This window comes from Passer domesticus, chromosome 15 (assembly GCF_036417665.1).
Source record: "Passer domesticus isolate bPasDom1 chromosome 15, bPasDom1.hap1, whole genome shotgun sequence".
Classification (NCBI taxonomy): domain Eukaryota; kingdom Metazoa; phylum Chordata; class Aves; order Passeriformes; family Passeridae; genus Passer; species Passer domesticus.
The window spans coordinates 982,105-1,003,278 of NC_087488.1; the positions used below are offsets into that span (position 1 = coordinate 982,105).

Consider the following 21,174-nt stretch of genomic DNA (forward strand, 5'->3'; position numbering starts at 1 on the left):
TGCAAACCGCTCAGCTGAAAAAGAAATCACAACAATTGCCAAGAAATGCAGGTACTGACAGATCCTTTTCCCCCACATCTGCCATTTATTTCCATTTCCTCCCTGTTTCTTGCCCCATACCTGTCAAGTTCAGCATCTGACTCTTCATCTGGCATCCCAGGGGCTGCAGTAGAGGATTTCTCATTACTCTCTGGTACCAGTGGCAGTGCAGCACCTGCTTTCTCACTCCTGCTGCGATGAACAAGAAATTTTAAAATGGATACAGTAATAGTTCTTACAAGGAAGAAACTACCCACCCTACCAACCCTTGCTGCCTAAACAGAACAGCAGATAATTATTCCTGCTGCAGTTTCACACCCAGCTTGGCTGACACAAAGAACAAAGTACTGGAAAGGAGAATGGAGTAAGGGGAGAAAAGAAGCGGAATCTTCTAACAGAAGAGCAATGGATTAAAAAAATTAAACTGGCTAGTTTGTTGTGTTCCCCTGCACAATACGTGGGACTGCTAAAGAAAAACTCCAACAACCAGATCACATTGAATTGCACCAGATTTGAAACTGTGAATGAAACTGAATGGAGAGTAAGTTCAGATTGGATATTAGGAAGAAATTTTTCTCTACGATGGTGGGCAGGCCCTGGCACAGGGTGCCCAGAGAAACTGTGGCTAACCCTGGATCCCTGGAAGTGTTCAAGGCCAGGTTGGACAGGGCTGGGAGTAATCTGGTCTTAACAGGTGTCCCTGTCCATGGCAGGGTGTGGAATGGAATGGACTTTAAGGTCTCTTCCAACCCAAACCATTCCATGACTCTTCAAAATGGGGAAAAAAGCCCATTTTTAACAATTTCTAGGTCTTGCATAGGATGAATACACTAATTGAGAATATTTTTTCTGTCTCAACCTGTTTCTGTGGACTTTGGCATTGTCCTTTCATCTCTCTGATTCTCAAAACCAGTCTCTAACAGCTGTCTATGCTGATCATGTCCCTAAAATGGGAGCAATTAATCTTTTGCACTTCCCTGGAGTGCTGGACAGCTTCACTGCTAATAACATAAAGTGCTTCACTCCTCTGCTGATCAAAAAGTGCTCCAAAGAGCCTCAGCAGATGCTCTGGAAGTTAAGAGCACTGAAGAGCCAGTCTTTAGAGTGACAGATACAGCAGATTTTAGTCACAGGTGAATGGGCTGGGGGCATGCAACACAAATATCAGATTTCCAAGAAGCAAACAGAAATGTCCATTTGATTGTACCAAAGGGCACACAAAACCGCTACACCACAATTTCACCACATGCAGCTATCAACAGGCAATTTTAATAGACACTAGCAACTGAATTATTAATATAACTAAATCACATTGTAAGAAGGTGGTGCATTATGATGCTTAAGAATACATAAAAAAATCTTGAATACCATACATAGTTCTTGTGTGTAATGGGAAAAAGCATGAAGAAGGGCAAAACACATCATGAACAGTAGCAACAACTTACTCATCATCTGGAAGGCTGGGGACAGCACAGAATGATGGAGTCTGCACCAGAAGGGACTTCAATTCTCTTGTTTCATCATCCTCTTCATACTAGACATTCAAAATAACTGTTGCTGCACTCTATTACTTACTTTTACTGCAAATATGCCCAGCATTCAACATTCACCACTGTAGTGCACATGGACTAAATCATGAGCAGATGAACCCTCACCAATCCTGTTTCAATCCCTGTGTTGATAGCAGCAGGCAGCTGTAATCTTTGTCCTTATATTTAAGAGTAGTACCTGATGACACCTTGTCTGAATGTTATTTCCATATTTCAAACATTTAATAAATGGCAATGTGACAGGAGGAATGTGTCAGGCTTTTAAAGAATTAATGTGATTTATTAAGGTAAGTCACACAAATTCTACTGGAAAGAGCAGAGCAAATATCTCCATGTCAGTCTTGAAAATCCCAGCTTAGAACAGGTCTTCCCACCATGTTAGGGACTGAATGCTCACCAGTGCTTTAGGTTTGAAGCTCCCATGAATCAGATTCTGATTCCCTCATGCAGTAAGATAAACTTCAATTACCAAGTTTATCCTGACCTCTGCCAGTAGACTGCACTCCTGAGGTAACTCTCAGCCACCTGACCATTACATACAATTGTTTTTTTTGTAAACAGTTTCTTTCTTTTTGAAGGTGTGACTGCCTCTCCTTATTTCCGGATAAAAAAGTGCTATAATGCCCGGAATAATCTAGTTTAAAGCTTTTACTTCCTTTAAGCCTAGCACACCAGTCATAAGTTTCAGCGAAACTTTCACCTCAAACTTCAGGACAGGCCCCTCAGTGTTTATGTTCAAGCTGATGCTCTCTGCCACCACCATGCCCAGACGCCGTAGTTGTGGCAGACTGCTCTCCAAGTGGCATTTCACACCCTCCATCATGCTTGCCAGAAGCTCTGAAACGAACAACCAGCAAATAGTGCATGTTTGAAATTCTGAAACAGTGTCAGAAACACCTATCTTTATGTGCGTCCCTGAGGGCAGCTTTACCCACCCACCACACAGTAATAGATAGAAAGTCCCTGAACTGTGGCTTCCCTTCCTGCAGTGTCAGTGGTGCCCTTCAGCACGAGCACAGCAAACCCACACCCTTCCATGGAGCTACAAAGTCAACAAAACATTACACTATTTTCTAAATTTGCAATATTTTGGTTTTCACTAAAACAAAAAAGGATGGTAAGTCAAGCCAATCTTCAGTTTGGTTTTAGAGTGTTTCAGAGTCACTTAAATAAATGTTGCTTTAAGGACATTACAAGTTCTGACCACTGCAACAATCACATAGAGACAGATATTTGCCTAACTCTGGATAAGCTCAAACAGGTAGATAACACAAGTATTTCCCAGCCCTCAGGGAATACTCGTTGCCAACTTCACCAGGCAGGCTTACTGCTGTTTGACTGACCTCCTTCATCTCAGAATGCTTATCTTTCCAACAGCTGTCAGACAAAAAACTGACTATAAAACTACAGAACTAGCAATACATATCAAGTCTCTTATTCACTTAAAGATCAATTAATTCTGGAATGAAACAGATGGGCAAGTCTTGAAGTGAACCTTTACATTCCCCATAAGTCACAGACACACACGGGTAATTCTAGACATTTTGCAGATTTTTTTTTTTTTTTTTTAACAGAAACAAATATGTTAGGCCAGGACCCCAGTGTGCTATGCACTGTGTGAGTACATTACTGGAGGTCCATGCCAGCAACTAACCTGCTCACTTCACATTGAGGAATGCCCATGGACTGTCAGACACCAAGCTAACAGCTTTTTACCCCCAGTTACCTTCCCTGCCTCTCTGGAGCAGCACCAATATTCCAAGGTTAAGCCTATAAATTACAAATCACACCATTCCTCTCACTAGCCCAGAGTCAGTCCTTGTTTTCCTGTGACAAAACTTCAGAGTTTTCAAACGACATCTCAGGTAAGAATCTTAAGGCAAAGACAGACCTTCTTCAATTCCATAACCTAAAATTATGCACTTGGAATTCTATCATGTCAATGCTAAAGAGGACTCCAGCAGGTTACCCCATTTGCCAGGGTGAACATGGGACAATTCTGCTTACCCACAGATCAAAACAAGATATTTTTCTACATGTAGTAAGACACTTTGCTAAACAAATCTAAGCCCCGCTTCTCACATAGCCTCACCTTGTCTGCAGCTTGCAATTTCAGGCTCCTTCAGGTGGGAGAGGCAGATGAGAATGGCCTTGCTAATGTACAGCTGCTGCTCAGCTGGGGAGTGTTTCACAGCACTGCTGCTGCTCCAGGTCTCCAACAGCTCCTGCAGCACCTACACCAGAGAATTCAGGTTGGCCTGAAATGGATTTTTTCTATAGAGAGATAATTTCTGAAGCACATTTTTACTCTCCCTACAAAGAGGGAAAAAAATACAAATTGTGAATTTCAGGGCCCAAAACATACTGTGTTTGACCACCCAAGAACTGCACTTCCATTTAAGATACTGTTAAATACAATGAGTTTTTAAATTTAAAAGTGATGTTTATTTCTCCTTAATAAATATTATATGCAAAGCAATATCATTATCAAAAAAGTATGATACTATAAGGTTTTATCTGAGTTTAGTCCAATTTTAGATAACTGTCAGTCCTTTCAGATAATTTTAGAACATGTAAACAATGGGGGGAAAAATAATTTGACAAAATGGTAGGGATTCCCAAATATACAGATTTCACAAAAGTCTCATCACACTGCTAACTTGGAGAGGCAGAATATCTGCCATCCCCACTGAGGAAAATGTGCATGAGAGAGATTCTGAAACATCCACTGCAACAATCAACCATTTGGTAAACAGACAACTGTCCACCAATTTGATCCCCTGTTGCCATGTGCCCAGCCACATAAACAGGGTTACTGAGGAAGCTGAGAAGGACAGAGGATGTGGGACATATGTCAGAACCCAACCCTTTTGCTACTTGGAAGAAAATTTACCAATTACATATGAAAAATTAATGCCAGCAGCGCAGAAAGCTTTGGTTCATTTATCACAGCTCCCCTGTGATATAGCTGGGCTTCCCTCATTCTCATGAACAGCAACCAGAAAGTCTGAGAGAAGAACCAAAATTGTGCACTCCCAGACAGACACAGAGCAGAATGTTCCCCATAAGACACCTCATCAGCAACTCAGTGAACCTTACTCTGAGCAACAAGGTGCGCCGGACACTGTCCAGGGACAGGTAGCCAAAGAGGTTCTGCAGCACTGCTGTCTGCAAGGAAAACCACAACTGCTTCAACTGGTCATAAAGCTGTCATCCAGCAATGACAAGTGTGTGTTTTTATTTACTACATTAAACTTCATTCTAAGGGACTGGTTGATAACATTCAGAGACAGAAAAGTAAACAAATTTAAAAAAACAAGCAAGCACACATATGCAGTTGCTGATGAAATACATGGAAAGCCATGACAGAAATAGACTACAGTGTTTTACCAACAAAACCAGCACAGTCCCAGGCAAACATAGAACTCATGAAGTCTAAAGAACATCTCTCACAACAGCATCACAAGCCACAGTACAGTCCCTAACATCCCATAACAAGCTTAGGTGCACAGGAAAAAACCCAATGGTCCTTGTCTCATGTCTTTAATCTAATTCTTATTCCTGAGGGTTCATTCTGGCTGTTTCAATCTCCTCTTCCAGATTCTAAAGTAACTTAATGCCTTCAGCTCCCCAGAATTCTGAAATTTTGTGCAAATAATCACTTGGTTCCAGAGGAGTACAGTAATTTCACTAATCACCATTAACCCTGAGAGAGCACATGAATCCCATGATTTCAAAGCTACTGCTCACCACTCCCACTCTTGTTACAGCTGCACAAATGTGGGGAGACTGAGGACTCATTTTGGAATGAAGAGTTAAACCTTACTCAGGCAGAGTAAGAGCTCAGCTAAAAACCAAATTGGCACCAGGGAAAACCTGGCACTACTACACTACTATTCCCCACAGAGTCCTCACCGTGTGGCCATATTGCAAGAGCAGCATCTTCTGTGTGACCACAAACTGAGCCTTCTTGTTCTTCACAACCAGGTTACCCAGCAATCTGGCCAAGACATCTGCCCTAACAAGACAACAATAAAACATCAGGAATCCATGTTATTGCTGTCATGCTTCTCCTAATTATAGGAAAATGTGAGAGCAGCTATTTGCAACTAAGTCTGTAGAATACTTCTAAACTCAGCAAGTAAGCCAGTAATGGCAAAGAATGCTTTCACTTGTTTTTCCACTGCATGTCATGATGAAGAGACTTAAGAAATGGTGTAGGGTCTCCCTAAGATACAACAATCAACTACTTTATCCCTTGAGTCTTTTTGGAAATGACAGTGCAAAAAAACTACCTACACAAACACAGCACCTTTCAGAGACCAATTCTGCAAGTATTTGTGACAATTCCTGCCTTTGCTGTGGATCAGGGAGAAAGCAGAGTTCTTACCCAGGTGCTCTCTGCACAAAACCAAGGACCACTGCTTCCATCCAGCGGTCCGGCACACATTCCACTAACTGCCAGCATATCCTCTGCCAAATGCAGTCTGACTTGGTGAGGTCTGTCAGGCGGGGAACCAAAACTCCCAGAATTTCCTCTGAAGCACAACAGAAATCAGTAAATACCCCAGATGAGCAGGACTGGTACAATGGCATTTGAGACTAACCTGAGAATTTCAAGATCTTCAGGACATAAAAAAAATACAATGTACAGTTTTAAGTTCTAATTTTTTCCTGCAGTAGAAATACGACTAGAATCATGGAATCATTTAGGTTGGAAAAGCTCTCTACGACCATTGAGTCCAACTACAAGTCAGCACTGCCAAGGCCAACACTAAACCACGTCCCCAAATGCCACATCCCTCCATGGATTTAGCGACTCCACCACTACATTGGGCAGCCTGTTCCAACGCCTGACCACACTTTCCACAAAGAAGTTTTCCTTAGTATCTAATCTTAATCTCCATGACACAGTCTGAGGCTGTTTCTTCTTGTCCTGTCCCTTGTTCCCTAGGAGCAGAGCTGACCCCCACCTGGCAGCACCCTCCTGTCAGGGAGTTGTAGAGTGAGAAGGTCCCCGCTAAGACTTCTTTTCTCCACACTGAGCCCCCCAACTGCTCCTCCTCAGACTTATGCTTCAGATCCTTGCCCAGCTCTGTTGCTCCTCTTTGTTCATGCTCAAAACAGAAATGGAGAACTGACTGCTAAGAACCACTTTAAGCAGCCAAAGGAAGTGTCCAGAATTCCTCATCACAGTAAAGAGACAGAAAATCTTCCTCCTTCATCTTCCCCAGCCCTGTTAAATACTGCATTCAGTAGCTTCAAAGTTCTAAGCAGTGCCAGACCAACAGGTGCTCCCACAAGACATATCTACCAACACAGCTGAGCAGCCAGAGAGAGCAACCTGCTCAGCTCAGAACAACTCCAAATCAAATTGTTGGTCTCCCATTCCTTCCGCTGATCATCACAGTCATCCTCCCATGCTAATACACTAAAACACTTTCCCCCTCTCCAAAAGAACATAGTAAAACACTCACTTTGCCGTCCATGAACACACACCTTCCCCAGGACATGAGAAACAAAAGAGATGGAGCAGTCCAAGCCACCTGGGATAAAACAGACATGAGCTTAAGTAAGCATGGCACCAGTATCCTCCAACCAGCCTTCAGCAGGAGGTGCAGAGACTTCTAAAAGTGCTGAGTTCTGACAACACATTGACTTTTTCTCTTCAAGCATCATCTCTTCCTCCCTCCACTACCTGCCTTCATGCATAAACTAGCATTCAGTATTAGTTACAGTGACAGGCAGAAGGCTAAAGCAACTCAGTCCCACTTTAATATGATGGCATGAGTAGCAATGCCACTGGTTGATTAAGTACCACTCGTATCTCCCAAACAATTCCTTCAGCACACACCAAGTGACCACAACAAAGCTTTAGCAACAGATGACACTACTTAATTGTTTGAAAGATTGAGGCTTTTGGTGGATTCCAAAAGGCCTCAGTTATCATCTGTATTTCAAGCAGCAGCCACGGGGTCCATCCTCAAAACACTTCAGAAAAAGCAACCTTACAGTACAGTCAACCTTGCAGCCTTACCCCGCAGAGAGTCAGAGATCTTCTCTAGCACCTGGAGAACTGCATCACCCAGGAGAGGGAAGTAGTTCTGTGGGAAGAACACTGGTGGGTTTTTCCCCTGGAGTTTATTGCTCACATGCTCGGGCAAACAGACGATCTTGTTGAGCAGGGCACCCTGCAGTTCCAGGCAGCCTGCCTGTGCCTGCGGCTGACAGACCTCCCACAGTAATGCTGACACCTGGCCCTGCTGCAGGAACTGCTCCAGGACCCCAACTACCTCCTTCGGGTCAAGGCCAGAGCTGGAAGAAAATAACTGTAAGTTCCTGGCTCTTTGAAATGGTAAAAATAATATATGCATGCTACTGCTTTTCTATTGTGGTATCACTACTGAAATGCCTCTGCTCTGCTACACTAGATTTAAAACAAACAACAAAAATAAACCCCAGCCATTTTAATATCTTTTCATCTGTAGCTTCCTCGGCTCCGAACATTCAGGACCTTCAACGGGCAGGACTGATAGAGCTCTGTCTCTGCGGGACGCACAGGATCGTGTGGGGTCTGAAGGCACTCAGGGTGGGGTGAGGGCTGCCCACGCTCACACACATCTCCGCACCCCGCTGAAAGGCACCCCCAGACATCCCTGCTGCGCGCCGAGACCAGCCCTGGGGATCCCCGCCCGCCTGCTCCGGGGAGCCGGACTGACCCCGCAGAGCCAAGGGCCTCCAGCAAGACGCAGAACACAAGGCCGGGCGGGCCCTCCAGGAAGCAGCGCTGCCACAGGCCCTCGGGCCGCGCCGCGCCAGGCGCCCGGACCAGTCTGCGCAGGAAGGCACCGAACAGCGCCCGCTCCCGCTCCCCGAGGGCGGCTGGGCCGCCCGCTGCCGCCACAGCGGCGCGTACCGCGCCCAGCGCCGCCACCATCCCCTCCCCAGCCCGGCCCAGAGCCGCCACGGCCTCCCGCAAGACGGACTCCAGCCCCGGCTCGAGGGCGAATCCCGGCCCCGGCGGCGCCAGTGCCGCCGCCATCACGCTGAAGGGAGCGCGCGGCGGCGCCGCTTCCGCCGGCCCCGCGCGGCAGCCAATGAGCGGCGCGAGCGCACGGAAGGGAAGGGGACGAGCCCCGCCCCGCGGGCAGCCCCGCCCCGCGGGCAGCCCCGCCCCGCGGGCAGCCCCGCCCCGCGGGCAGCCCCGCCCCGCGGGCAGCCCCGCCCCGCGGGCAGCCCCGCCCCGCGGGCAGCCCCGCCCCGCGGGCAGCCCCGCCCCGCGGGCAGCCCCGCCCCGCGGGCAGCCCCGCCCCGCGGGCAGCCCCGCCCCGCGGGCAGCCCCGCCCCGCGGGCAGCCCCGCCCCGCGGGCAGCCCCGCCCCGCGGGCAGCCCCGCCCCGCGGGCAGCCCCGCCCCGCGGGCAGCCCCGCCCCGCGGGCAGCCCCGCCCCGCGGGCAGCCCCGCCCCGCGGGCAGCCCCGCCCCGCGGGCAGCCCCGCCCCGCGGGCAGCCCCGCCCCGCGGGCAGCCCCGCCCCGCGGGCAGCCCCGCCCCGCGGGCAGCCCCGCCCCGCGGGCAGCCCCGCCCCGCGGGCAGCCCCGCCCCGCGGGCAGCCCCGCCCCGCGGGCAGCCCCGCCCCGCGGGCAGCCCCGCCCCGCGGGCAGCCCCGCCCCGCGGGCAGCCCCGCCCCGCGGGCAGCCCCGCCCCGCGGGCAGCCCCGCCCCGCGGGCAGCCCCGCCCCGCGGGCAGCCCCGCCCCGCGGGCAGCCCCGCCCCGCGGGCAGCCCCGCCCCGCGGGCAGCCCCGCCCCGCGGGCAGCCCCGCCCCGCGGGCAGCCCCGCCCCGCGCACCGAGAGGCAGCACAGCCCTTCTCAACCCTACCGCTTTATTCAGTCCTACACAAGTACAAACACAACGTGGCCCAAAAGGATACAAAGTTATACAAAACAAACAAACAAAAAAAATCTGTATAGTACTGACTGTACAACAGGTGGTAAATGCCTTGCCTTTCCCTAGGTGAACCCCAGTTAATCCAGCCAGCATAATGGCTTCAAGCCTCCCTCTCTGCTTTGCAGTTTCCAAGGGGTTGGTGCTCAGTTGCTCATTTGGGATTTGTAAAAGCACTCACACTATTTCACTGTGGGCTGAGTAGGAAGTTTTTACCAATACTCTCAACAAAAAGGTGAAAGAAATCACTTAAGGGGGCAGCTACAGAACATTCCTTAGGCTTTCCAGCTTCTTCTCTACAGGGTCATGTTCACTGGACTGCACCATTGTTTCTGTGGTGATTGCCTGGTGTCAGCATTACAGAAGAGTTTACTCTGTAGAAACTAACCATCTGGGGGAACTGGAATAAAGTAACAATTCTGAATTGAACTAAGTCTCAGGCAGGTCTGGGCTCCAGTTGCCCTGATGAAATCCTGTGCTGGCACCTGGAGATCAAGATACGTGGCTCACTGTCTTACTAGGGTTCTGAACTAGCTGAAGATTTACATGCTGGTCTGTACAGCGTGCTAAACGTTTACAATCACCAAGCAGCAGCTGCTATCTGAAGAAAGAGAGGCTGAAACATCTTTCCCTCCCTCTATCGGGAAAAGATGTTTCTTCAACCTTTAAAATCAAAGCCATTTTTAAATCATTTCAATTCGATGCCAGGAATCCAGAAGCCTCATAGTAAAGGTTACTGGCCAGGAACTGGTGTTCTCTCCTCTTACATTGCCTTCACTGCCAGGATTATTTCTCATTCCTCCTCACCCAGACTCATTATAAAAAAAAGGTACAATATTCCATCTGATGGGATTTAAGTTAAAAAGTAAAAAGCTGTCCAGTCCTTCTGCTTTATCTTGAGGAGTTGGAGCTGGAGCGGCTGCGATGGCGCCTTCGCCCGGGAGACCTGGATCGGGACCGCCGGCGAACGGGGGACCTGCGCCGAGGAGAGCGGGACCTGGCACGGCAGCAGAAAGTTCCCATTAGGAGACAAGCAACAGGTTCAAGTAATTGGTCAGCTCAGCTACCAACTTTTAAAAACACTTCCCTGCTTCCTGCCAAAATCACTCACACACCACAGGAAAAGAGGTTGAGCAAAACACAGCTCCATAGAGGACACAGCAGGACTATTCTGGCTATCCTCCCTCTGCTTAAGGAATTGGAAAAAACAATTAATACCTGAACAGACAAGAAACTTATCTTCTTCCTCATGGAAATTGAGCTCAGATACTACATCAGATCCTCGTCATCTGAAGTCATCTTTGACTCCTGAAAGAGTGATATTCAGGGCAAGGATTTATCCAAATCCTTTCAAATTACAAGGAAGCTTCTTAGAGGAAGCTTACTCCAGAAGTAGTATAGCTTCAAGCTTCTGAGTACTACAACCAACAGTCCTGTCAGTATAGCTACTGCTATGACAAAGAGGTTCCAGGCACAGAATACTAACAGAGCTAACAGGACAGTAAAAATTAGAGTAGGAAAGATAACAAAGGAGGCAAACCTGCATCTGTAAGATCTCAACAAAAGGTGTATTTAAAAGAGCACCAAGAAGCCTCCTGGATCCTATGCCACAGTAAGTACAGCTCATTTTTAAACTTGTGGCTGAAAGCTGTTCAGTAATCAAATTACTACTGACAAGTAAGATATTTTGAAGACATATAAACACCAAAGACTCAGAACTTACCTGGGCACAATCAGGCAGCTCCAAGTTGCACAACTGTCAGATCACACCTTGAGGCTAGTGTACTCCACTCACCTGACACAGGACTGCTTTTTGGACATGTGCCCATTCAGAAATAAGGGAAGGAGGTACAAGGGCTTCCAAAATACAAGAAGTTGGCACAGCCTGCCACAAGTGTTCTGTCAGCCAGTCTGTTCCAACTTCATCTTGAAGCCTTTATGCAGAAGGCACTCCACAGAACAGGCTGGGAAGGGTGACACCTTTCCCAGAGACTGTACTCAGGGTGCAGACCAGAGCAGGCACCCTGGAGCTAACGAGTTGGGAACTGCAACCCAGGTTCAACCAATGCCTAAAATGTGTTACTGTCACTTGGCAGTGGAAAGTGAAGTCCGACAGGATTGTGCCCATGCCAAGTCTTTCAGCAATAACGAGTTGCTACCGAGAAAGAAAAGCCTTGTCCAGCTCTCACCTCCTCCTCATGCGAGGGGGCGACCTGCGCCACATCGGCGGCGGTGGCAGCATCCTCCTGGGGGGGCTGAAGCGTCTGGGAGGTGGTCGAGGCCGTGGTGCCAGCACAGCTGTGGCTGTGATCTCCTGACCGTCAATCTGGCCTTTTCAGGGCATCACAGAAACAGGGAGAAGTAAGTATTTTCCAACACTAACATATACACTTCATATTACTGCAACTCACTGCTCTGTCACAAGCAACTGAAGTGGGATCAGCCCACGGAGTTCCACACCCTGCTCAGGGGCTATTCTGACAAACCTACTAGACTTCTTTATCTAATCTCACCAAACTGCAGTTCAGATGTAAACCTGGAAAGGTTTTCATATAAGCTTAATTTTTTTTTCCCGCTGTTTTGGAAAACAAGATTAGTTTTAATAGTTCTGTGATTTCTTGGATCTGTCCAGAACCTCACAAAAGCCATTTGGACTGAAAACTGACAGTACTTTACATCTGTTCACCAAAGACATCCCTATCACCTCTAACTCATTTTCTGATCAAATCCATCTACTCTGAAGCTTTTTTAAAGCCCACAGACTCCTTGCAGGTCAGTACCTACCTCCATCCATGTGTTTCAGGGCTTTCTCAGCATCATCTGGGTTTTCAAACTCCACATAAGCATAACCTTTGGAGAGGTGTGGGTTTAGCCTGTCAACTGGCATGTCAATCATTTTAATCTTTCCGTAAGTGGAAAAAATTTCCATGATGTGATCCTGCAGAGAGAGACCAAGCCTTATGAACACAGAGCACACTCACCAGCCAAGACTGGCTAGCACAGAGCAGTAAATCCACAGCACATCATTTTTTCAGCAGCCTAAACCTTTTACCCCTGAAGACCTTTAAACTACATTCTAGCAAAGACAACTCAAGCCAGCCCAGCTCTCTGCAGATCCTTTACCAAGAACTGCCCAATGTCCTTTATGCCTCCAAGGTAATTTCAGCTGTTGTCCCAAATTCTATCGTTTTCTTCCTAGTAAAGCAGAATATAAGGTCTGGAATACTGACAAAACAGGCAGACTTCTTAGGGACTACAGTTTCTCAGAAGGCTTCATAGTATTTGACTCAGTAAAATCATATGAGAATTCTCACTGATCAACTTGGACATAAAGAAACAATATCCAATAGCAATACCTTGGTAACTCGCTAGCAACCAAGGTTCAGAGAGCTTTGAAAGAGCAACTCACACATTCTCACAGAAGAACATGAATGTTTGACTGCAAGGGTACATGCCATTATTACCTTTGTCACATTTCTAGTGAGCCTTCCAACATGCACTTTTGTGGGTCTGGGTGATGGGCTCCGCCTCTTCCGCTCCTTTTCGTCTCTCTTGGGTGGTTTGGACCTGATTTGGACAACAGAAAACATTTACAGTTTTCAGGGAACATTCAGGACAAAACCAAAGCCAGTCATTATCGCAAGATTAAAAATACCATTTTTTTGGAAGGGCATCTTTCCTGAAGAAGTTAGTTTTGGGGTGGTGGTGAGGGTGTTCCACTCAGAAACACCTCAGGACTTGCATTTGTCCTGTCTGCTTTTGCTTTAGAACCTTTTGAAATTTGAGAACTTTTTTTTTTGCAACTTTTCAACTTCACTGCAGCTAGGGTAACAAACACAATATTTAGCAAGCACTTCTATGAAGTTGTGGTCATAGCTAAAGCATTTCCCAGTTGTAAACACAAAAACATTCTTTGCTTCAACAACTTAAGAGGCAAAATAAGGCCATAAAGATCACCACATACCACAACCAGGCAAATGAACAGATTCAATAATCTGTGTTTCTGTATCTTCCATTCACTACAGAGGTCCAAAAATGTAAACAAATCTTTTTAAAATTAGCTGCATATCACAATGCCTTTACAGTTAAAAAAACCCAAACCTGGAAGGAAACTTCAATCTGTAAAAAAACCAAAAAAATCCAAGAAAACCAGTATGTAGGAAATTTATCTTAATGCTTCTTCCTAATCTTAAAGTCCATAAATTGAATGATACAAAAAACCCACACAGCCTTACGCAGATTTTTATCAGCCCTCATCGCCTTACGCAAAGGAAAAACCGTACAGACATTAAGATAGATTGATTCCCCATGTTACCTTTACAGGAGCTTCCTCTGCCCTCCTTCCTATTTTATTTTTCATAAATAAGAATATAAACATGCATATGTACAGATATATGCTGGCTTTAGCCCTAACTTTTCTGTTAGTCATGGCTGTAGTTTACAGAAATTGAACAGCTTTACTCTGATCTAGACCACTGCTACTAAGGAACCACTGATTAAAACCGCCTCTAAAAAAAATGTAGTATTTAAAATTTTTAAACTATTACAAATTAGGTTTTTAATCTCCGTTCCTACAGGGCGTATGTTGGATTCTAAGGAAACAGAGCACACACATTCTAACAAAATTCACATCTCTAAGTTATGGAGAAAGCACATGGTCTTCAGAGAACAATCTGTTCTGATCACAACCTTGCATGCTCCAAGGAATTAACGTGACATCTGGCAATTCCTAGAAGACAAATAAAACTCACTTGGAGCGGGACCGTCTCCTGTTGTCATGTCTCCGTCGAGAAGGACTGGGAGAGCCAGAAGAGCTGCTTGAACTGGAACTGCGCGAGGTGCTGGAGCTCCCAGAGCGGCTAGAGGCAGAAGAAGAGCTTGAGCCACTGCTAGAACCAGTGCTGGAACTGGACCCTGAACTGGAAGTTGAGCTAGAACGGGATCTGTTTCAAGAGGGAGAAGAATAAAAATTAGTGGAATACCCAGAAAGACAATGGCTGAGAAACTTCTGACAATTACAGAGATTAACTGTGAAACTCTACAGCTGACCAGAGAACCAAATAAATTCATACCTAAAATATAAACCCTCTTAAGTTCGACAAAATCGCACAGTGACTAACACAACACAAGCTTTCAACAGGCCCAGGACTACCACAAATAAAGCTACTGATTTCTGAAAATGCTGTCATTATAACACTCCCATAAAAGTACCCACCTGGTACTGCTGCTCCCACTGGAGGCACTGCGTCTTTTGCGTGTTTTGTCCCGACCACGATCCTTTTCACTTGATTCCTTAGCAGCTGCTTTATCCTTGGACCGGTCCTTCGATTTCTCTTCTGACCTGTCCTTGCGCTTGGTTGGTGAGGGAGCCCTTTAACAACAAATTACAGAAAGCATTGCTTAATTAAAAAAAAACAAACATAGACAACAAAAGCCCCACACCCAAATAAAGAACAGGACAGTAACAAAAGCCACTGAACTTTGAATGTAACTTAGGATCACTGAAACTGTGGAGTTAAAGCATTAGGCAATTACAAACACTTTAGAAAAAGTTCTAGCAAACTCTTCTTTTTCAATCCTGCTAACTTGTTTTCCCCTTCAGAGATATCCCTAGCAGCAGAATGGGCCCCATGTCTCACATCTCACTTCTAACTACTGGATTCAGAGAACTAGTTCTCTCTTTGCTCTAGATCCAAAAGGAGACAGATTTAACACCTTTCTATTTAGCACTGAAATGCTGGGCACTAGTTGACTTCTAGATGTTTACTGTATGAGGGCTGCATCCATCACAAAATCTGCAACATCTATAAACATGCAGCATTTTGATTATTCCATGGGGATTGTTTAAAACCCGCATTACAGACCTGCCTCTAACATTTTAATAACCTCTAAAGGAATGTGACACCCTCAACTACCAAAGAATTAAACATTCAGGGAATGAGTAGAAGAGTGTTGGAGCTGCCAGCCTTATCTGCAGCAGCACCGAATATGCACTTTAATGTGGGATGTTGGAAACATCTCCATCCCCATGTGCATCACAGGCAAATTCAGTGAACAAAAAAAACTCCAGCATCCAACAATCTTTTGCTTCTATGCTTCTGGTAAGCAATTACTTTATTATCTGAACTGCAATTAAGTGTATGGTTGGGAAGAGATTACTCCTGAACAGCCAAACTTGCTTTCCTGATTTTCAGCTTCAGTTTTCCCTAATACACCAACTGCAAGAAATAACACAAATGAATATTCACAAACCTAGCTCCCTGCAGAAATCAAGAAACACCCATGGCCCTCCTGCACGGAGGACAGGAAACCCACACCACAGATGTGCCACTGGCAGAAGTTGCTGGGAAAGGAGAGGTCTCCTCCAGCACCAGCGGCAGGAAGAAAGCAGACTGTCCCATGGGCGTTGCAAAGGGAGCCAAGACAAGCAAACCTGTACGTCAGTCAGCTGTAGGACACTTCCATCCAGCCCTGTGCCTCTCCAGTGCATGGTCTGAGGGGATGCAGTTCGTAAAGCCACTGCATGAGGCCAGCTGGGTGGTACAGAACAGACAGGTTCTGGTTTCACTAGACCAGAAAACCTAAGATTTTCCTTTCACAAAATCACAGAATCACTGACTGGTTTGGGATGGTGTGAACCTTAGAACTCATTGCTTTCCAAACCCCCAGCTATGGCCTTCACCAGGTTGCTCCAACCTGGCCTTGACCACTTCAAGGGATGGGGGCTTCTCTGGCATCCTGGGCCAGGACCTCACCACCCTCACAGGGAAGAATTTTTCTCTAATCTCTAATGTAAACCTGCCCTCTGTCAGTAGGAAGCCATTCCCTCTTCTCCCAGCACTCCAGGTCCTTCTAAAATGTCTCTCTCCATCTCTCTTATGGGTTCATTTCAGTCACTGGAAGGCTGCAATTAGGCCACCCCAGAGCCCATTTTTCTTCTTCTAAATATCCCATAGCCAGGTTTGGCTTATCTCTGCCTACATGTCAGCTCCTCTTGCACTTGTGGACTATCAAAGTCATAATGTTATCAGCATACAAAACTATCTGTTACTGCCCAAGAGTCAGATCTGGTTTTACCCCTTCTGGGAGAAGGGAAGAGGAAACAGATAAAGACCAGCATGTTTGCTGTTACCCAGCCTGCTGCTGAGGCAGGAAATAGAATCACAGAATCAATTACACTGGAACAGATCTCTGAGACCATCAAGTCCAACCTCTGACCCAACATCACCATGTCAACTAGACCAGAGCACTCAGTCTTTCTATAGACACCTCCAGGGATGGTGACTCCAGAACCCCTGCTCTTCCAGGGGCCCAATCACCCTTTCTGTGAAGACATTCTTCCTAATGTCTCATTTAAACCTCCCCAGTGCATCTTAAGACTGTGTCCTCTTGTCCTGTTGCCCACTGCCTGGGAGAAGAGCCTGAGCCCCACCTGGCTACAATCTCCTTCCAGGTTCCACTGCTTACTGCTCCCTGGGACAGGCACTTACCAGGCAGATCAGCCACATGGCTTTGGAATGTCATTCACCAAATGATACATTTAAGCAGTCTCCAAACTAACCAGTGGTTTTAATCCTTCCTCAGGAAGGCCACAGGCCAAATTCACTTTAGTTGGAAACCTCACCCTACCTTGTGGGCATTTTCACCTGCACGAGTTCAGGCATTCACCGGAACACGTGGACAGAACAAATCACAGTCCTCACACAAGGCTAAACAACACTGCATTTCGAAGCGACATGCTTCTTCCTTACAATCAAAAACCTCTCACTCTCTAAAAAATAACTGGTTTAGGGGCATCCACCCCAAACCAGAAAGTCTAAAGAGCAATCGACATAAACCAAATGACCATCTCACACACGCTTCTGGCTTTAGAGGCAGAATCTGCACACTCGGAGCAGCAGTTCTGTGGCAAAGGAAGCAAATTCGCTCGCCCTCAAGCCTCCCGTAAGGCTATAGCGCGTCCTTTACTGACAGTTTATTCCAGGTCTTCAGCTGCAAACCGGCAGAATACCCGGTGTGTGGAGGGTTCGGCGCCCGGCACTTTTCTGCCCACTACGGCCGCTCGGCCCAGCTCTGCGGCCGGCGAAGCGCGGGGCAGCCAGATCCGCACGCCGTGGGTCCGGTAGAGCGCCCGTGGGGCAGGGGGCCGCGAGACCAGCACAGCAACCCGCCCCTCGGGCCCGCACAACGCTCCTCCCGCAGGCCCGGCCGCGGCAGCGCCGACACCCGGGCCCGGTTCCCCGGCCGGCCCCGCCCAGGCCCTCCCTCCCTGCCCTCCCCGCCTCCGGCCGCGGGAGGCTGCGGCTCCAAGGCCCCATCCCTGACCCTCGCGCCGCCACCGCCTCTCGGCGGCACCAGCGCGCTCCCTGCGGCGCCCCGCGCGGCGGAGGGGCCGGTCGTGCCGCGGCCGGGCCGGATGGACGCGGATGGTGCAGCCCCCACCCCGCACTCACATCTCCGGCACCGCCGCCGCTCCGCTCCCGTCGCGCGAGTTTGACGCGAGCGGGCGGGAAGGGGCAGCGCCGGCGCGCGGTGATAGCGTCATAGCGGGGGGCGGGACGGGCGGATGCGCGGAGAGCGAACAGGAGCGGGGGGCGGAAGGGAAGGGTGCTGCTGCCCACATCGGGAATAAAGGCAAACCCCGTCCTGCGTATTAACGACAGCAGCGGCCGGGGCTTCAGCTCTGGGCTTTAAGAGCTTGACATCCAGCAGGCTGCAGCCCCCACACGAGAATTCTGGCTCACCCTGTCTCACGTGCAGGTTCGCAGCACACCGACTCTGATCTGAGGTGGTGGCGGGTGTAGGGAGGGCACTGCTGTGAGGGGATTTGCCCTCTAAATGCAAGAAAATTGGGAAAAGGAGAATGAAAGACTTCAGATGGAGCACCATACAGTGGCGTTTCATGTCGTGGGATAGATAGCCTCTCTCTCTCCCTGCCAAATGTGTTTGCTGTGAACTTAAAAGGAGATTTGCCACTGCAGACACTGAACCTCTGACCTTCTCACCACACTGGCTGCCTGGCTTTTGACTTGAGAGGAACAAAGCCAGAAGTGTATTTTGACCCCATCCCTAATGCAGGGCCTTAAAAGAGACAGATCTTTCTGAGAAGCAGGTGTGCCGATCAGCTTATGTGTATGGCCACAGACATGTCTGTTAAATTCATAATGACGGAATCTTCACCTCTTGAATGCAGTGGAAGGATATGTCGTGTCTACCTCCATCACAGGACATGAGCAAGACCAGGGCAGGTGTCTGTAAATTCGTGTGTAGCAAGAAGAAAAACAGGCTTATTTTCTGTTCTGCTGCAAAACCAAGGGGTATTACATAAAACCTGGCATGGAACAGGTTAAGAAAACCATAAAGAAAGCAAAAAGGAAGTTGTTCTGTCCACAGCATCTTGTTAAAGGGCAGATTTCTCTCACAGGCAATTTTGTAGTTGTCATGGTTTGAGGCTGGCACAGTGCCAGCGCTCCCATGAAATACACTTTTCCTAGTGGCTTCTGTGAGATGTGGTCAGGAACAGAGCAAAGCAGGCTCCAACCTAGGAATAGAGGAAACAAACTTTATTAACTACACCATCTAAAAAGGAACAGACACAGAATTAAGAATGAAACCCCTCCAAAAACATTCCTCCTCCTCCCCCCCCCCCATTTCCTCCACAGGATGAAATGACATTGTAGGTTTCCACCCCGTCGCCATCTCTCAGATAATCAACTTTTGAGTCCATCATCACCCCTCAAATAATCAACCCTCAAGTCCATCAGGGAGAGAGGAGTCCCCCCTTGCTTTTAACCCCCTGTGTTCTCAGAGGCGGTCCATCCCTTCAGTGGCCAAACCAGGTGCCAATATTCAAATCCAAGCACTGATTGGTTTGACCACAACCTCCCAAAAAACTCCCTTCTTAACCTACAACAGTAGTCTACTAAAAGTCCACATGGGTTCAATGAGAAACTGCATTATGTCAAATGAGGACTATTAGTAGACTGTCATAATGAGCTTAAGAATCATGGAATCATTTAGGTTGGAAAAGCCCTCTAAGATCACTGAGTCTAATTCCAATGCCATTCCCACAGTGCTGCCAAGGCCACCACTAAACCATGTCCCCAGATGCCACAGCTACATTTTTTGAACACTTCCAGAGAAGGTGATTCTGCCACTGTCCTGGGCGGCCTCTTCTAGTGCCTGACCACCCATTCTGCGAGGAGTATATCTCTAACATCTGTGAAAAACGAGGTTCACTTTCCTGGTAAAATTTAAAAAGTTTAATAAAAAGGCAATAGGAGACAGAAATAAAGGAACGGGTTCAAAACGGCCGGATGCTTGGCATTCAGCCAAGAGCACACTGTTATCTTTGGAGAGACCTTTCAAATACCTTTTCCATTAAATCAGCCTGTTGCATCTTCACAGAATTTATGCATATTCATATTTCTCTATAAACTAGCTTACCTATTCCAGGAACTATTTGCATGGTCCTGCCTTGGTCTGCCTTTTTAGAGCACACGTGTTTCTTGGCCGTGGTTTTAGTCTGTTCTCTTTATCACTTCTAGTTTGGGCCTTGATCCATACTTTCTTCAGACGGCAGATACTGATAGTTGGCATATCAATAGCAGGATCCTCATGACATGTTCACTGGATATTATCCCGACCAAATAGACAGCTCACTCTTAACTATATCAGCTACCACTACTACCATGTCTAAGTTTTTGTTAATAGCAGAAATAAAAGCAAAGTTATTTTAACATTGTACACGTAGCATTCATATTAATATTTGTGAAAAGCCAACAATATAATATGTATTTATAACATATCCAAACGAAACCACCCCTGGTGCAACTTGAGGCCACTTCCTCTTATCCTGTCCCATGTTCGCTGGGAGCAGAGCCTAACCTGTCTGCACTCGCAGTGTTTAACTTTTTTCTCTCTCAGTTATGGCAAAGCCACAAAGGCTAACTGACCCCAAAATCCCGCACACCCTTATTCTCATAACAGCTGTCATCTCTCCAGGGGTGGGCAGGTAAGGTCACTGACCGAGGAGAAAAACAATAGCACTGTGAAAAAGGCTTGCTGGCAGCTGTTAGCTGCAGCAGGTTCCCGCCGGGCTGTGGGCCGCAGGCCAGCCCCAGGACGGTGGTGGCAGCCTGGGGGAGCTCTGATCCGCTTCCAGGGGCTGCCACCAGCTGGCAGGACTGAGCCTTTAAGCCAAGCGTGAACGAGGAGAGACGTTTTAACATCTCATTTGGGGGCACCAGCAGAGATGAGAGCAGCTCGAAGCACGTGTATGCTTCAGTTTCAGAGCCAATGGCCCCGCTGAGGCCTCTGCCCGCTGCTAGAGCACGGCTGGCACAGCGCAGCCACCATCCCCCGCAGGGATCGAGCTGGTGCTTCCAGGGCTGGAGGGGACCTGTGGGGACGGCAGCGCTGCCTCCTGTGAGGCTTCTCCTCCATCCTCTGGCACGGGTGTGACCAGCCACGCCAGGGCTATGCTCCGGGACGGGACAGACGGGCCTGTGCCCTGAGGCGAAGCCGCTCCGGGCGGCCCTGCAGCGCGGCTGCCCCGAAAGGGTTACGAGGAGGGCTCCGCCCTTCCTGTACATCGGTGTCCGCTTGGGTGACCTTCCCGGCAGCCCTTGCTGGCTCTGCCC

At 47.9% G+C, this 21,174-nt stretch overlaps 2 protein-coding genes across 10 annotated transcripts in view; both read right to left on the reverse strand.

Annotated features, from left to right (window-relative positions):
• The window catches only part of LOC135281402 (transmembrane protein 204-like), a 63,650-nt gene extending 54,962 nt beyond the window's left edge, over positions 1-8,688 (reverse strand). For 4 of the 8 annotated variants that reach the window (XR_010348062.1, XM_064390223.1, XM_064390224.1 and 1 more), the window contains exons 1-10: positions 8,309-8,687; positions 7,627-7,904; positions 7,067-7,135; positions 5,980-6,127; positions 5,505-5,607; positions 4,689-4,757; positions 3,682-3,823; positions 2,290-2,426; positions 1,485-1,573; positions 121-231 (exon numbers count right to left, since the gene is read on the reverse strand). Coding sequence is in view for 7 of the 8 variants with exons in the window: in XM_064390223.1 (XP_064246293.1) it covers positions 121-231; positions 1,485-1,573; positions 2,290-2,426; positions 3,682-3,823; positions 4,689-4,757; positions 5,505-5,607; positions 5,980-6,127; positions 7,067-7,135; positions 7,627-7,904; positions 8,309-8,631 (1,469 nt within the window). In the remaining variant the exon portion in view is untranslated. Of the gene's footprint in view, positions 1-120; positions 232-1,484; positions 1,574-2,289; positions 2,427-3,681; positions 3,824-4,688; positions 4,758-5,504; positions 5,608-5,979; positions 6,128-7,066; positions 7,136-7,626; positions 7,905-8,308 lie in introns of all 8 variants that reach the window. The other 4 variants (XM_064390225.1, XM_064390227.1, XM_064390226.1 and 1 more) reach the window with 4 other exon arrangements.
• Positions 8,689-9,453: 765 nt separating this feature from the next.
• On the reverse strand, positions 9,454-18,768 carry RNPS1 (RNA binding protein with serine rich domain 1). Of its 2 annotated transcripts, none has more exons than XM_064389794.1 (7): positions 18,713-18,768; positions 14,748-14,903; positions 14,284-14,475; positions 12,997-13,099; positions 12,317-12,470; positions 11,722-11,863; positions 9,454-10,529 (listed from the first exon to the last, which is right to left on the reverse strand). In XM_064389794.1, the coding sequence occupies exons 1-7, from the start codon at positions 18,751-18,753 to the stop codon at positions 10,424-10,426; spliced, it is 894 nt and encodes a 297-aa protein (XP_064245864.1). In that variant the 5' UTR covers positions 18,754-18,768; the 3' UTR covers positions 9,454-10,423. The 2 variants fall into 2 exon arrangements, with proteins under 2 accessions (XP_064245864.1, XP_064245863.1); XM_064389793.1 differs by lacking the exon at positions 18,713-18,768 and adding an exon at positions 17,986-18,077.
• Between the last annotated feature and the right edge of the window lie 2,406 nt (positions 18,769-21,174).

Coding starts and splice junctions, on each gene's coding strand:
- RNPS1 (XM_064389793.1), bottom strand. CDS start 18,077: ATGACGCTATCACCGCGCGCCGGCGCTGCCCCTTCCCGCCCGCTCGCG. Junction 13,100..14,283: donor AGGAGACGGTCCCGCTCCAA/GTGAGTTTTATT, acceptor TGTCCAAATCAG/GTCCAAACCACCCAAGAGAG. Junction 10,530..11,721: donor CCCCCTCGCATGAGGAGGAG/GTGAGAGCTGGA, acceptor CTGCCGTGCCAG/GTCCCGCTCTCCTCGGCGCA.